Source organism: Bison bison, unplaced genomic scaffold (genome assembly GCF_000754665.1).
Source record: "Bison bison bison isolate TAMUID 2011002044 unplaced genomic scaffold, Bison_UMD1.0 scf7180017864469, whole genome shotgun sequence".
Taxonomy (NCBI): domain Eukaryota; kingdom Metazoa; phylum Chordata; class Mammalia; order Artiodactyla; family Bovidae; genus Bison; species Bison bison.
The window spans coordinates 6,178,381-6,195,097 of NW_011495030.1; the positions used below are offsets into that span (position 1 = coordinate 6,178,381).

The 16,717-nt window shown below is 44.8% G+C and overlaps 1 protein-coding gene across 1 annotated transcript in view; it reads left to right on the plus strand.

Annotated features, from left to right (window-relative positions):
- The window catches only part of VLDLR (very low density lipoprotein receptor), a 36,107-nt gene that overhangs the window by 1,295 nt on the left and 18,095 nt on the right, over positions 1-16,717 (plus strand). Inside the window, exons 2-5 of the mRNA XM_010860735.1 lie at positions 34-593; positions 697-747; positions 842-1,129; positions 12,839-13,047. Coding sequence (XP_010859037.1) covers positions 34-593; positions 697-747; positions 842-1,129; positions 12,839-13,047 — 1,108 coding nt within the window. The remainder of the gene's footprint in view (positions 1-33; positions 594-696; positions 748-841; positions 1,130-12,838; positions 13,048-16,717) is intronic.

Here is a 16,717-nt window from a genome sequence, read left to right on the forward strand (position 1 = left end):
CCTTTTGCCCACCTCCCCCCACCCCCCTCCTAGGAGGCGCCTCTCCGCTCTTGTCGCCTTCTCTCTCTCCCTCCCCACCCTGGTGGCGCCTCTGAGCTGTCAGCACCGCGGCTCTTTGGTGCCGGGCTGGGGGGGGGGGTGGGGGGACAGTGGGGTTTGGGGTGTCCTAACGCCTTTCCCGAACTACTCTTCATTCCCTTCCGCTCTTTCTGCTCAAGCCTCTGCTCTGTCTCGTTTTTCACTCCGCTGGGCCGGGGATGGGTGATGCGGGCTTCTAAGCCATTGAACAATGGTTGTATCTCCTCTGCCAGGCGGAGTGTTAGGAAGGAGGCAGAGGGCCGGGTGGGCCGAGACGTGCGCTGCAGCCCCGGGCACGCTCCTCCGACTTCCAGGGAGGTTGGGAGTGGGCGGCGGATGAGGGAGGGCGCCTCTGGGGACGCGGGGCGCCGGGTGCCGACCCGCGCTGGAGTTCCCAGCGGCGGTGAAGGGGCGTACGTTCGGTGGGCTGCGGCCGAGAGTCTCCGGCGAGCGGCGAGAAGTGCACAGCTTGCGCACCCGGACTGCGACTCCCCAGGCACCGGGCCGCCTCTGGAGTGAGGGTTAGAGGACGAGTGAGGCTTGAAATAGGACTCCCCTCTAGATGTTTCTCCCCTCTTCCCCTTTCCACTCTTCGGGCCGCAATCGTAAACCTCTCAGGTCTCCAGGAGAGCTGAACGGGGGAGGGGAGTGGAACGGAGACTTAATCAGGTTAGTTTGCTGAGCCTCGTTCCCGGTGAGATTTCCTCGAGAGGAATCGAGTCCTAATCTGGCGACTGTAATTAGTCCTCATTCTAAACGATAGATCAGAGGGAATAGCGCGGGAGCTGGGAGAGCTGGTGTACGACTGTGGTTTGCAGGGGGTGGGGGTACTGCTGTCGGGTCCCCAGGGTCTACCGCACTGGGCCTGGAGCCCTGTCCTCAACCACGCTCCCACTTGCGGCCGCGCAACTTTCCCAGGCAGGCTACAGCAAGCCCTTCTGAGAGGATTTGGTGAAAATCCTGGCGGGTCCCCGAAGCGATCTCGACCTGACACCAAGGGGCTGGCTCGCCAGCTCTGGGGAGTTGGGACGGAAAACGGCCCGCGCCCTAAGTACCCACTCCAGAGTCCCTAGCTCCTGTCGCCCGGTGGCTTGGGAGGCCTGCCAGCCTGCAGTCACGAGTCTCCTAAAGAGAGAGCGAACTTTAAAGTGTGTGGTCAAGCAGTCCCTCAAGCAGTACGTGGGGCGGGGGTTGGAGAGAGGGGAGTTGAGTCTCCAAATGCCCCCCTGCCCTTAGGTTCTGACTGTCCCGAGCGTGAGAAGCTGGGACGGGCTTGCCTGCACTCTGCGATTGGCTGGCAGCCGGATCACGTTTAGATTGGTCACGTGACTCCACGGACTGGTAATTTAGCAGCTTGAGAAATGTTATCTTTAAGGGAACGTGAAAAATGGACAGGCTCCAACGGACTGCCCTCTCAAACTCTTTCACTTGCCTGGACTCCTTGAAAAAGGCGTGTGTGTAGTGAAGATGGCCTCTGATGTGTATCCAGACAGAGCTTGGAAAAGCCCTGCTTATGAAAGTTTTCAGACTCTAACATTAATCATTAATGGATGAGCAATACTAACTTCCTAAACGATTTCTCAGAGTAGTGCCATGACTTGCATTACACCTTTCATATCATTTCAAAAGATTAAGATACACCAGAATCTACTGATGGTGCTCCAGGAAGGTGGGAGAGATGATTCATTTTTGCTGTGTGTTCTGTTCATATTCTTTTAAGATATAATAACTTTTCATTGGAGTTTAACCTTATCCTAAAGAATGCTAGGAATTCACCTAAATTGTCAAAGTAAGTTAGTTGAAGCCATATATTCACCTTGTATCAGGTAGGTGAGCATCCCTTTTGCTTCCCTAGGTCACATATGAAATACGTGACAAGCCATGAACAGTGGAGAATAGAAGCCCATGCAAAACTTAAATTCTTCAAAGGAAAGGAGACACATCTTTTCTGAACTGGAGGAAATTTGGGGTTGGCTGAGGTAGATATTGACCTGAACTAACCCAGATTGGCTCCTGTCTGAAGTTCAAAGCTCCAAGGCATGTGGGCTGACTTTTTGACCCTGGTCTTCTACAATCTGCCCCAAAATACTCATGATGCGGGTTTAAAATACTCTAGGACAAGGGAGGTGTGCTCAAAGACGTTGGCAAAAAAAACTTAAGTTAGGCTAAATAATGGAGTATACCCCATATGGGGAAAAAACCAACCAACCAACCAACCCTGGGAGCTGTAGGTCATTTTCCTCCAGCTTAGATAATCAAGATTAGGGTCTGGAGTACCATATATTCATTAAGGCCAGAGCCTAGGAGAACCAAGGTTTTGTGAGAGCTATTCAGATATGGCTGCTGCTTAGTCACTTCAGTCATGTCTGACTCTGTGAGACCCCATAGAGGGTAGCCCACCAGGCTCCGCTGTCCCCGGGCTAGCTACCAACAAAAGAGCAGATAGAACTTCTGTTGTGGGGAGTGGGTTGGTGAGATTGGAAGTGCCTGAAGAGATAGGAGAACAGAGGGCTGAGGAAAAATAAATCTGACTTACCCAGATAGCACCAAGAGAAGATGTGACAATGACTACAGTCTTCAACTAGATTAGAGTAAGCATGTGAGCAGGGACTCTTTCAAGGAGTGTCACCAGTCAAGCTTTCCTTGGCAGTGACAGCCAGCAGCGGTCTGGAGCAGCATTGTCCCCCAGATCGTCCCACTGCCCACTTCACGTGACATCTAGCTATGTACCTGCCTACCTGCCCTGAGTCATTTTGATTCTTTGCTCAAACTGTTTGAGTCCCTAGGTTCCTAAAGCATGTATATAAAAGGCCAAGTTCAGTAGAGCTGCCAAATATCAGGACATCAGTATAACCATACTGCATATTTTAATTAGCCACCTACATGCTCAAAAGAAGTGCTTCTGCCTTTTTAAAAATTGGATAACCGTAAACTCCATTTCACTTGAGTAATTTTGTTACAATTCTAGAAGAGGTGAAAAATAGTCACAAGCCCCTTCTGTTCCAGGAGGAGTGTCAAACTGATCAAGAGCAAGAACTGTTAGAGCAGAACATGGCCATAAGATTAAGGGAACACATAGCCCTCCAGCTGTATGGCTTCAGGTTTTGATCTTGACACCAGAAGATGTGGAGCACAGTCTAGAAATAATGGAGATTAACTATTTAGACCATTTTCTAGTGCTTACAGAATGTGAATAAAGTCTTTCCTCTCAGTAGAGGGAATAATGATCAAATTTAGGCAGTCACATGTACAATTTCAAGTCATAATTAAATTTACTTTGGATACTGACCTTTCTTTGGAAAACCACCTTCATATACTAGTCTGTGCAAATTAAATCCCTTAAAGGACTATGATAAGGACCATAAGCTTATGATCAAACTTCCTGCCTTAGAAACATTTCTCAGCATGGACTAATATAGCTGCTGTCCAGGTGGTTAGACTCTGAATTGCTTAGTTTGTTCCTGTCTGTGCTTAGGTCACAGCACAGAGACTGCTTTCATGACAAAGAGTCCAAGAATATGTTAGGCAGAGGTGATGGATGAGATGTACCTGATGAGCAGAAGTAAATGGTCCAGGGTAGTTGTGTGACCCATCTAAAGAGTTGTCTGGCTAGGAAATCTGGAAATTGATAGCTTTTCATAGGACTTAAAGGCAGAGAACCCCTGGAGAAGGAAACTGCAACCCACTCCCATATTCTTGTCTGGGAAATCCCATGGACAGAAGAGCCTGGCAGGCTACTGTCCATGGGGTTGCAAAGAGTCAAACATGACTTAGTCGCTAAACAAACAACAAAAGGCAGAGAATGACTTAGTTCTGGGAAAATCTGGCTTTGTAACGGAAAATCATCTCAGTTTCACTCTGTGCATTATTTCAGTCTAAATTGGTGTCTCTTCGCTAAGTTCTTCTGTTGGTTTGCAAGAGAAATTCTAAACATCATTAATACCGTTAATGATGGTATTGAGCCCCTGGTGGCTCAGACAGTGAAGAGTCTGCCTACAATGCAGGAGACCTGGGTTCGATCCCTGTGTCGGGAAGATCCTCTGAAGAAGGAAATGGCAACCCACTCCAGTATTGTTGCCTGGAGAATCCCATGGACATGGGGTTGCAAAGAGTTGGACACGACCAAGTGACTTCACTTTCACTGATGGTATTAGATACTGTTAGATACATTATGATGCTTAGATAGACTAGATGCACTGCAGGGACTAAATGAAATCACTTTATGGTGATACCATAAAGTTAGCACACTTTCCTCTTCATGTGAAGTTTCCTGAAAAAGTTTGGGCCTGTTGGCTAATTGTGGACTCTAAATTAATAAGAGAATGCCTGCTGGATGCTGTGAGAGTAAATACAGAGATGTGGCTAGAAATGGCTTACGCTTTGCTTAAAGAGCCTTTGCCCACTTTGTACTTTAAAAATGCTACATGGGTAGGTGGAGCAGGGAAAGGGTATTCATGGCCCTGTATTTAAAGAGATAACTTTGGGGACAGAACTGTAAGATAGGACCACTGGCTAGAGTGGTTGACCTTGCCACCCACTTGGGTCATCTGAGTTGGTGTTACTGCCTGGTTGCCTTTATATATTTTGATGTGGTGACTGTGGTAGGGAGTGGGGTGGGGTATCTGATGGGACCTGCAATTTGCCAAGCAAGGGAGATGATAAAAACCTTGGTGATAGACATTTGGAAATTAAATACTTCATGTTATAATTCTTCCCCCAGATACCATGAGTAAATAGGGTTTCTGTTTTATAGACCGCCTCTCATCTTTAGTTTTCTTAAGACACCTTACCAAGGTCTGAGTTATTAACTGATCTGTAGATTTACTAAGTAGGGGTAGATTGATGCCAGCCTTCTTTGTCCATCTGCTCAAAACCACATGACCTCCATTTATTGAGTGCCCACCATATGCCATATAGCACCAGACATAGGGGACACAATGACCAGGGAGTTGGGCTCCTCTTTCATTAGTGGGGAAGTCAAACCAGGAAATTCATGATCCAAAGACAGCCTGGATAGAAGCTCTGGATGGGAGCAAGCAGACCCAGTGGTTAAGACTTAATCATAAAAGAGGCAGGTAACAGCTGAGAATTGCTGGAGGTCCCACACATCATGTGGGCCACAGCTTATGAAATTTCTCAGAAACTACCAAAAACTTAGACTCTCATTCCATCCCTGCAGATGATCCTACAAAGGTGATAGGACTCCACTGACAGTGTATGCCTGCCAGCATTACCAAAGAATGCTAAAATCTGTCAGAGATAAAAATCCCTGAAATTTCTAACAGTGCGCTGCTGCTAACTTTCCCTGCATGCTGTGTTGGAACCTCTCTGCTCACATGGAAATGAGGCTGGTGTACCTACCCTGACACATTCATTCTGCTGATGCTGCATGATTAAGTATCATGAAAATGAAGTGAAAGTATTCTTGTAGGGAACTGTGGCCTTTGAAATCTAAGAGTCTTTCAGAGTATTCTAACTAGTAAAACAACTGCTCACACTTGGTTTCAAGCTCAGAAAACCTGGAAAGAATGCTGTGGGTAGGGGGAGAAGTCTGTAGTTCAGACCAGTTTCATTAGTGAACTAATAAATCAGCAGATGTGTCAGGGAATACCCACTAGTGCCTAAAGAATCTTTCGATGTTAGGCACCAGTTCCCAAGATACAAAGACACCTTGCAGGCCCTGCCTTGAGGGATCTCCATCCGTAGAGATGGAAACAGGTAGGTGAGTACATCCCAGTATGTGAGAGCTATGTGACAGGCACAGGAGATGATGAGAAAGCAGCCAAACCACCCCCAAGTTGGTCAACAAAAGACTTGTAGATATCATTCAAGGATGACATTTGAGTGGGGTGGTAAGCAAGATGGAAAAACTGGGGAAAATGGATAGGGAACCAGACTCAATCCTAGAGCCATGGAGAAGCCTACCAGTGATCCCATCCCTGGCATTCCAGGCCTTCCTCGGCTGCCTGATTCACCATTTTGATATGAAGAGAAAGCATGGCAGCCTGGAGGCAGAGGAACAGGAGATCAATTTAGATTAGGCGAGAGCCTGGACACACCTAGGGCTTGATGGCAGAATACCAGGGGAGAAGGATCTGGGCTCCTTATTGAACTACTGATTTAGAGTAAGCAGTGGGTCAATCAGAGATGGGGCACAGGAGGAGGGGAAGATGGATTTTTAGAAGAACCTCTTCATTGCACATGCCTTCATGGTATCTGGGTAGACTTTACCTAATAGCATAAAGGCTTTACGTCAGGGATGACATCATAATGTCTGCTGTTAGACTGACTGTTGTCACGTGTGCCCACCTAGTGATGTTGCATAAGGGCTTATGGGGTGGGTACTGTAGAGTACAACACTGAGAACGAAGTGGTGGAAGTAGTCACTGGCTCGTGGGTAGAATCTTAGCCTCCTGACCTTCCCGCAGTGGTTTCAAAGTGTGGTCAGGAACCAGCAGCATCAACATCCTCTGGGAACTCAACAGAAATGCAAACTCAGGCCCCACACTAGACCTCCTAAACCAGAATCTCTGGTGTGGGGGCGCATGCTGTTTTAACAAGTCCTCTGCAGTCTTCTGATACCAACTTGACCTTGAGAAACACTGACTTTTCCCACCCACAAAATGAATAACTTCCCAAATGTATCAGGAGGGCCTTTGCTCATTCTAGACCAGAAATCCAAGCACTGTGGTTCTCTAGGAAAAGACCTGGAGATACTGAGGCAGCATTTTTTTTTTTAATCAAAATAGGGAAAGAAGCGAGGGCTCTGTCTCAACTATACGGCTGTGTTAGGATAGGGTCAGCCTGACAAGTGATACTACCTCATTCCGGATTAATTTAAACTGACGCTACTATCCAGATCACAAGTCAGCAGAATATTCTGGAAGGAAGTGGTCCCGGTCAGGTGCGCTCTTTGGTATGCATGCTCAGTCACATGGTATCTGGAGCCAGACTACCCAAGTTCAAATTCTAGTTCTGCCCAAGGTGATCTTGGCAAGTACTGTCCTTCCCTTTTCTAAACAGCTTCCCTGATGTGTAAAAGGGGAATGGTAGTTTTGACAGTGTAGTATTGGAGAGCTAAATCAACTGAAAGAGTGAGGTCTTAGAGTAGTGTTTGGCTAACAGTAAAAAAAAAAAAAAAAAAATTAAGTTATTTATCCATGATTCTCAAGATCATCTCAATCCACTGTAAACAGGGAAACTGACAATTGAACTGTAGGACTGAGTGAATCAGAAGGATTAACCTAATTATTTCACAGTGTTGGAAATGGCAACCCACTCCAGTATTCTTGCCTGGAGAATCCCATGGATGGAGGAGCCTGCTGGGCTACAGTCCACGGGGTCGCAAAGAGTCAGACACGACTGAGCGAGTTCACTTCCTGATTCTCAGAGACTGACTTAAAGGCCAAAACACAGCTCAGACCCTCTTTCTCAGTTCTTCTTACTAACCCTGGAGGAAAACTTCTTTGCTGACTTGGAAAGCTACTTGTCCTAAAATGAGTTTTAGCCTAAGAATAGAAAGATTGGCGTTCAAGTGGCAAGCGGTAGAAGTGAGCTCGACTAAAAATAAATGCCCTTGGCGGCCCCAGAAGTGCCAAAACAAATGGACTGAAGAAATCCCAGGAGATGATAACACCGTGTGCTCAGCAACGGGAGGCCTGTGAGAGATGGGAACATGTGGCCCTGCTAGTTCCAGCAGTGCGGCAGCCGCAGCCCCTCTGTACAGAGTGAAGTTCTTGTCTGAGCCTGACACAGAAACATCTCTTTGTTGTGGGCATTTCTTTTGGACTGCTCCTGCAACGGTGCCACTCGGAGCCCTGCAGAGAACTCTGGCCCATTTGGAAGGCTTGGCATTTACTGTAAGATCTATACAGTTTTTTTTCCCAAAGCTTATGTACTGCTCTTCCATATTAACCCTTGCAGGGACAATTAGACAACAATAGCAGGCTGCCTGTTAAATGCATGAAAACCCCTGAGTTTCTTGGAGCCAGTGAAATGCCAGCATATCTGGGTAACAACGTTACCTATTTAGGTAATAAGCAAGGCTCCCGTTTGTCGAGTCTGTTATCAACCGTGTGACATAACCAAGGAAATCGTCAGTGTTTCTGGGCATTCAGTCATTACAAATGTCAACAGCCATATGGATGACTAGGTTCAAGTGACTTCCAACCCCCTGGCCCAGAGGCAGGGGTATTCACTCTAAGTATTAGAGCTGAAAGGAGACCCAGGTCTAGTCCAGCTGTTTGATTTCTTAAAGCTGTAGGACCCTTCCAAATTCTTACACAAAATTTCAATGTTGAAAAGAAATACTGGTTGAAACAGAGACAGAACACCCAGGTTCCCTGCTGTCATAGCCTTTCCCCTGACTTCAACCACCTCAGTGCTGCAGAAGCATTCCCGTGAACCCCGTGACTTTGAAGAACCCACTAAAAATCCCATTTATTCTGACTTTTCACCTTTCTGAGCAAATAGACCCTGAACTAGAGAATGCCTAGCGCTTCAACTTATAACTTTTTTTTTTTTTTTTTTGAGGCATCATTGGCTTTAGCTTAGCCTAAGCATTAAAAGGACCTTGGGTGTCGACGATTTCAAGCTCACCCTGTTCCCTTTATGAAAGTATAATACTGAACTGGAAACTTAACTGTCATGGCTGGAAATAGACTACAAGGCCACAATCCTGTAATCCCCCAAAGCTTTGCAAACCAAAAGCTTCTTAACTCATTTGGTGCTTCCAGTTCTCCTGGAGCTCTGCACGGCAGCATTCCTAGGTAGGCACCACAGGTGTAAAGGGAGAATCTTCTTGGAACCTGGACAGAAAACCCACTGTGCTGCAACCAGGTGGCTGAGCTGTCCCCCCACACTGCCCCCACCCTGCACAATGCAGGGAATTAAACGGAACCAGGAACTAGGAAGCCCTGTCAGAAAAGGCAATGGCACCCCACTCCAGTACTCTTGCCTGGAAAATCCCATGGACGGAGGAGCCTGGTAGGCTGCCGTCCATGAGGTCACTAAGAGTCGGACACGACTGAGTGACTTCACTTTCACTTTTCACTTTCATGCATTGGAGAAGGAAATGGCAACCCAGTCCAGCGTTCTTGCCTGGAGAATCCCAGGGATGGGGGAGCCTGGTGGGAGGCCGTCTACGGGGTCGCACAGAGTTGGACACAACTGAAGCAACTTAGCAGCAGCAGCACCAGCAGGGAGCCCTGTGGCTCAAACAGTAAAGAATCTGCCTGCAATGCAGGATACCTGGGTTTGATCTCTGGATCGGGAAGATCTCCTGGAGAAGGAAATGGCAACCCACTCCAGGATTCTTGCCTGGAAAATCCCATGGACAGAGGATCCTGGGGGCCTACAGTCCATGGGGTCATGAAGCGTTGGACACTGAGCGACTAACACACTAACACAAACACAGGGAACCCTGTCTGCCCAGGAGCAATCTCCCAAAACAAAGTGCTTAGGAAACAAGAAACTGAGGCATGGCCATGGAGCTTAGCATCTTTCTTCTCCTCTCTTTAAAGAAAGGACCCTTTATAAAGTCAACTAGCTTTACCCAGCCCCACCCCAACCCTGCTGCTCTTTTAAACAAGCAGGGATGGCTGGTTAGTAGCATACTCCACTCCAACCCCATTATTTACCGTTCTTGATGGAGAGCCGTGTGTGCTGTGGTAAAACATAGCTTTATGACCATTGGGCAGAAGCTTGGGTGAAGTGGAAACATCTGAGATAAGAAAAGGTAGAAATTTTTTGTCTAAAGATACTGGAATAAACACTAAGAAAATGCCTGTGTCTGTCCTGAGTCCACTCAACAGCCACTCTTGAGGCAGCATTGGTGGGGTTTTAGCCCAGGATTTGTTACTGTTGATGACTTGTGTGTTACAGTTACATTCAGAGAGCCTCCTTAAGGTGACAGTGGACTGAACACCAGCCTTAGACTATTGTGTGCCCATCTTTAATCTCAGAGCAGCTGGAGTGTCTATAAAATCTGTAGCTTCAAGACTCATTTTTAAAGAGATCTGCCAGGTACCTAACCCTGAAGTGGAAAACCATTATCTAGTGTCTACTTTAAAGTCCTGTCCAAGTCAGATTATATGGTTAAGTTTTCCATGTTTTTTGCCTCTCATTTTGACCAAACAGCTTTTGGTAACAAAAGCCTTTTGAAAAGGTATTTTGACTTTTCTGTCATATATGTATATTTCTGTTTTCTGACTATAAATTGTTATTTTTCTTAACTTTTAAAATAAAGTACTCAAAGTAGATTCTTACCACTCCCACAATCTTCAGAGGTAGTATGGATAAAGCACTGTAGCCAATGGGCCCTGGTTCAGATACCCCCCAGCATTTAGCTTCAGTCCCTGGTTGGGGAACATTCAAATGAATAAATAACAAAAAATGGTTAAGATTGTAAATTTGAAAAAACCCAAAAATCTGGGGCTGGGCAGAATTCCCTGGTGGTGCAGTGGTTAAGACTTAATGCTTTCACTGTTGGGGTCTGGATTCAGTCCTTGGTCAGGACATTAAGATCCTGCAAGCCATGTGGTGGGGCCAAACAATTAAAATGTTTTAAAAAGTGAAAAATGAAATATAGGTAGGAAGTGCCATGGAGTCACACCCCTTTGAATCTGGGTCCTAGCTTAACTAGACTCTTGAGGGCAGAATGATACATATAGTTTTGAAACGAGCACATTTAGTACCTAAGTAATCACACACCCATATGGCAAACTAGGACCACCTTTTAATCTTCCTGGGAGCTAGCCACAAAGCCTAGAATGCTCCCAGACAGCAGGGAGTAGCTGATAGTAGGGAGGCCAACGAGAGCATTGTGTACATAATACAAGAGTCCCAGTCCGTGCTTGTCACTATAGCATCGGTTCCCATTCCTGCATGCCACAGCTGCAGATGCTGAAAGGTGCAGGAAGGCTCAAGGCTTTCTGCTTGGAAGGCCTCCCTGAGGATTCTACGTGAACTGTATACCTCCACAGGCTGGTTTTCTCGAATAGTTGCAGTATATCAGCATTTAGCAACCAGATCTTTGCCTTTAATCTCAAAGAAATTACATCCTCCAGGAGGACAAACCTGCTAATGGTAGGAAACACCTGAATGTTAGCTGCCCCATGCCCGGCAAAAAATGAGTGCCCTACTTCCAAGTGTTCATTCTTGCCATTATGCAAATTATATTCGTCCATGGAGCACAGGAAAACAGGCTCAGAGAAATAGAATCCAGGTGTGTGGCTTCACCCTGTTTTGCTGTTCTCACATCACTAAGTTAAAAATGATTTCCCTTTTTTAGGTGTGCAGAAAAGGGAACCCTCCTAACTGTTGGTGAGAATGTAAGTTGATACAGCCACTATGGAAAACAGTGTGGAGGTACCTTAAAAACTAAAAATAGAACTACCATATGATCCTGCAATCCCACTCCTAGGCATATATATGGAGAAAGTCATAATTCAAACAACTACCTGCACCCCTGTGTTCATTGCAGTGCTATTTCCAATAGCCGAGACATGGAAGCAATCCAAATGTCCACGGACACAGGAATGGATAAAGAAGATGTGATATGTATACATTTGGTTGCCCAAAAAGTTCATTTTAAAAACCCAAATGAACTTTTTGGCCAACCCAATACAATGGAATATTACTCTGCTATTAAAAAGAAATGAAATAATGCCATTTGCAGCAACATGGATAGAACTTAAGATTATCATACTAAGTGAAGTAAGTCAGACAAAACAAATATCATATGACATCACTTATATGTGGACTCTAAAAAGCTGATGCAAATGAACTTGTTTATAGAATTGACTCACAGACTTTAAAAACAAACTTATGGTTACCACAGGGGAAATGGGGGAGGAATAAATTAGGAATATGGGATTAATATATATACACTACTATATATAAAGTAGATAATCAATGTGGACCTAACGTATAGCATAGGGAACTCTACTCAATATTCTGTAATACCTATGTGGGAAAAGAATCTGAAGAAGAATGGATATATGTGTAACTGAATCACTTTGCTGTACACCTGAAACTAACACATTGTAAACCAACTCTAATATAAAAATTAGATTTAAAAAAATGATCTCCCTTCACCTCTTAACTATGTCTTCTTCATGCTTTTTATCTTATCTTGGAGTCATTTTCTAAACATAGCTTTTTCCAATTAGACTCAAATTCTAAGACAAGGAGCCATGTATTAACCTCACCTCTATCCTCGCCACCCCTTCTAAATCTCCTTTACTTTGCTCATAATAGAAACATCATTGATGAGTAACAGTATAGAATGTGGGCAAGAAATGCCATTAAAGGATTAGGATTTGGCTGCATGATTCTAGTGACACAAAATGACTTAGATAAATGAGAGAAATGAGTCCATGGTGAACCCCTGCCCCGCCACCTGCAGTTTGTAGGCAATCTACGTTCCTTATATCTTGGTCTGGCTTCATTGACTCAAGATCACTATTCCAACCTCCATGCCTAGTTTTCAGGAGCCAGAAAGGAACAAAATTGAGGAAACTGGATCCCCTGTCCCTTTGAGGATATTTCCCAGAAATTGTATATACCATTTCTGCTTATATCCATCAGCCAGAACATCCCATGGCAATGCCGCCTGCAAGAGAGACTGGGAGATCTAGTTTTATGTAGATAGTGTATGCTCAGCTAAGAACTCATTACTGTCAGCCACTGCCCCGAGGCCCATGCAGCTCCAGCCCCTACAGTGTTACAGCCTCTGAGGCTGCACCTGTCCCTCTGAAAGGACGCCTATCCGTGGGTTTCAGGTAACTAGCATCTCTAACTTACCACCTGGGTGTCCCAGCTTAGCTAAGTGTTCCCTCCTGCTTTTAGGAAGAAAAGCCAAATGTGAAGCCAACCAGTTCCAGTGCACAAATGGCCGATGTATCACACTGCTGTGGAAATGTGATGGGGATGAAGACTGCACTGATGGCAGTGACGAGAAGAACTGTGGTGAGTAAAGAGCTGCACAGCCTCACCTGTCTCCTCACTGGGACTTGGGCATTTTACTGAAAAAGGATGACATTCTCTTCACTTCTACAAATGTGTCAAGATTCTGAATCCACTCCTAAGAATTGCTCTGAACCAGAGTCCAAAGATTCTATACTTTCTGGTCTAGGAGGAATACCACTGAGTGTGTGAGGTTATTGACCTGAGTACGGAATCGTGAAGATAAAGTGGGGTTCCTTTCAAATGAAAGGACCTGGTTGATCTTAGATGAGGCAAACTTTTGGTGTAGGAAGCTAGGGAAAGGGAGGGGAAGACCAGGAATAGAGACAGAAGATTGCTTAGAAAAGACTTTTTAAAAATTCTCAAATGGTTTTGACCCCCAAAAAGCAAGCCATGGACAGTACGAAATCCCTTGCAGTTTCAGAGATTAATTCCTGTCATGTTTAGTCAACTTCAACTAGCCCACCAGGCTCCTCTGTCCATGGGATTCTCCAGGCAAGAATACTGGAGTGGGTTGCCATTTCCTTCTCCATGGGATCTTCCCGACCCAGGGATCAAACCCGGGTCTCCTGCATTGCAGGCAGACACTTCTCTGAGCCACCAGGGAAGCCCATTTAGTTGCTAGGTGTAGTCAACTAGCCTATTTAGTCAACTTCAATTTGGATTCTACAAGCCATGTTCTATGAGTCCCAGTAACTCATAAGCCAGCCCAGATCAAAGATCAGATAAGGATTCTTTTACAATTCCTTTTCTCCAGAGATGCTAATTTTAAAGCACTAGACAGGATGGGAGGCATTCTCTTCCCAAAGAAAACAGGGATATGCCATTATACCGATCAATCAGCATTTATTAAAAGATTATTGTGAGAAATGACTGCTTTTGCAATTGGTGTGACCTCTTGTTAAGCTAGGACAGCTGTGAACTACATGTCATGATGACATTTAGGGACCTTGAATACAAGCTGAAGTTTGCTTTATGATCCATTTGTTCCATGTCATTAAATTGCTGAAACAAGGTTGTTCATGAATGTCGGTGATAACGTTGTCTTTTACCTTTTAAAAGACGTTACATAAAGATATCTGCTGTACAAATTGAAAATACAGAAGAAAAATAGAGACTAAGTGTAGTTTTCATCAACTGCTATCTTGTTAGGCCCTTGCCTACTTCATGCATCATTACTAAAATTCTGTAGTATAAACATCCTGGCAGGCTGTCCTGTGCTTGAGCTCTCAGAGCAGTATCATGGATGCCTGCGTGCCAATATGTAAATTAGTAGCTCATTTGGAAGCAGAGAAAGTCCATTCTGCAATCTCAGGAAAGAAGCTTATCACCAGTCTCAGGACCAAGAATAGTTCTATGTGACATGTTTACATCTTTGCATTCCAACACTAAGATCTTAATCTACTCTACAAGATATTGAGCTCCATGCTCTTTCTGTGTTACCTGGATAATATAATTCTTTCACTAGTTTTCTCACTAAAGGACCTCACTCTTGTCAACCGTGCTCTTGCTATAAGTAGCAATGCTTATTCTATGCTGAACTATGTATTTGGAAAAAACCCTTTTATGTTCTTAGAGAGTAATTATTATCTCCATGTTTGGAAGTTTTGAAGTCTTACTTTACCATCTGACTACCTCAGTAGAAACCAACCTGAGTCATTGTAGGGGTCATCACTGGCTTTTCCTAAAATAGTCTCCACATCAATCAGTTCTAGCTACATCACAGAAGACCTGGAAGAGATAAGGAGGTAGATGTACACACAATCTAGATCACACAAAATGGGAGAAAGGAAATATATTCTTGGCCATAATTTGTCTCTGCCTTCCAGGTATGAGAGTAGAGAAGGAAAGTGGGAGCTTTGCTCGGGAAGCTGTGAATGTTTATATGGAGATGTTCTGCCATGAAAGGCTACACAATTACTTAACACTTCTAAAGCTACTTCCTATTTTTCCTGTCCAACCTCTTGATGTTGAACTTGGTTACAACTTTATCAGGGCTTTTTCTTTCAAGCATGTCAACTAGCATATTTAGTCAACTTCAACTTGGATTCTACAAGCCATGTTCTGTGAGTCCCAGTAACTCATTCTTCTACAGGTGTTAGGCTGAACTGATAAATCAGTAACTCAGATACCCTCAGTATGGAACTAGCAGTTCTCTTTCCCCGTGACACATCTAAATTTCCATCCATCTCTCAAGGCCCAGTTCAAATAGCCCATCTTTCCCCTCCCAGTCTGTGTTCAGAATGGAGAGAGAGAAACCCTAGCAACCTACTGACCCCATGTGTCTCTTGTTCACTTTGTAATACAACCAAACTTCTCTACCCCTGTAACATCTTATACTTTGTAAATTCATGAGGTCTCTTTATAACCATTGCCTACTCTCTCTTTCACAACTTCTGAAAAGTATCACAGGGTGAATTACAATAACCGAGACCCTCTGGCATCTTTCTACAGGCTCAGGAGAAGATGGGCCTTGGATATCACTTAAACCATGAACACTGGGGTTTGAGCATTTCAGTGACTTTAGAAGCAGGTGTGAATCTGAAAATATGGCCTTTCTTGTTCCCTCGGCTACACAGTTTTAGGATATAAACAATCCTTTTCAGATCATCATAATTGATCATCCCATCTTGAGTTCTAGAAGTTGACTATAATCCTGTCTCTCCATTAACAATGCTCATTGCTCAGTTGTGTCCAGCTCTTTGCAACCCTATGGACTGTAGCCTGCCAAGCTCCTCTGTGTGTGGGATTTTCCAGGCAAGAATACTGAAGTGGGTTGCCATTGGCTTCTCCGGGGGGATCTTCCTGACCCAGGGATTAAACCTGCATTTCCTGTGTCTCCTGCATTGGCAGGCAGATTCTTTACCACTGCACCACCTAGGAAGTCACCCCATTAACAATATCTGAGGCTAACCCAGAGCAGCCCTCTGGTTTTGTACACTCTGAATTGAGAGTTGTACCTGGCTTAAACCCCTGACTTGAAGTGGCCTCTTTCATGTTTTCAATAAATTGTTGACTTTTAGCTTATTTTCCATTCAGAATATTTGTTAATGAATGACTTAACTGGAAATTCAAGTAGAAAGTATAGGCACAGGGGCAAAGAAGAATATAACCTAAGAAGGATGCTCTTGGAATGCCCTATGTGGTTCCTTGTCAAGACTCTTACTGCCTGGGTACGGAGTTCCTCAAGGGTAGGATGACCATGCTGCCGGCTTTGCTTAGCACAGTCCTGGAATGACGTTTGTCTTCCTGGTAAAAATAAGAGTACCCTCTTTCTACTGAGACTGTGTCAATTTGGACAAATTACACAGTCACCCTAATTAAGGAGAAAAGTCTGCCCTAGTAAGAATTAGTAGCAGAACTGATACCTTGTCTCAGGCTGTTTAACTCTAGTAGCCAGTTATGAGGACTGGCAGCTTCCATAGTAAGTTCAGTGACTTTTAGCTGGTTGATGTGAGCCCACCCTTCGGTTGCTAAAAACAACTTCTCTTACATTCAGATTTGAGCTTCCTTTATTTCTTATCCAGTGGGTTCCTCTGCCCCAATAGACCTGTAGGGGTGACGGTATTTGGTACTGGAGCTTGGCCTTCTGTCTCTATGCTAAACCCATGTATTGTTACAAGGTGCCCCTAAAACAGTTATACTGTGAGCCAGTCATAAGATGAAATGTTTG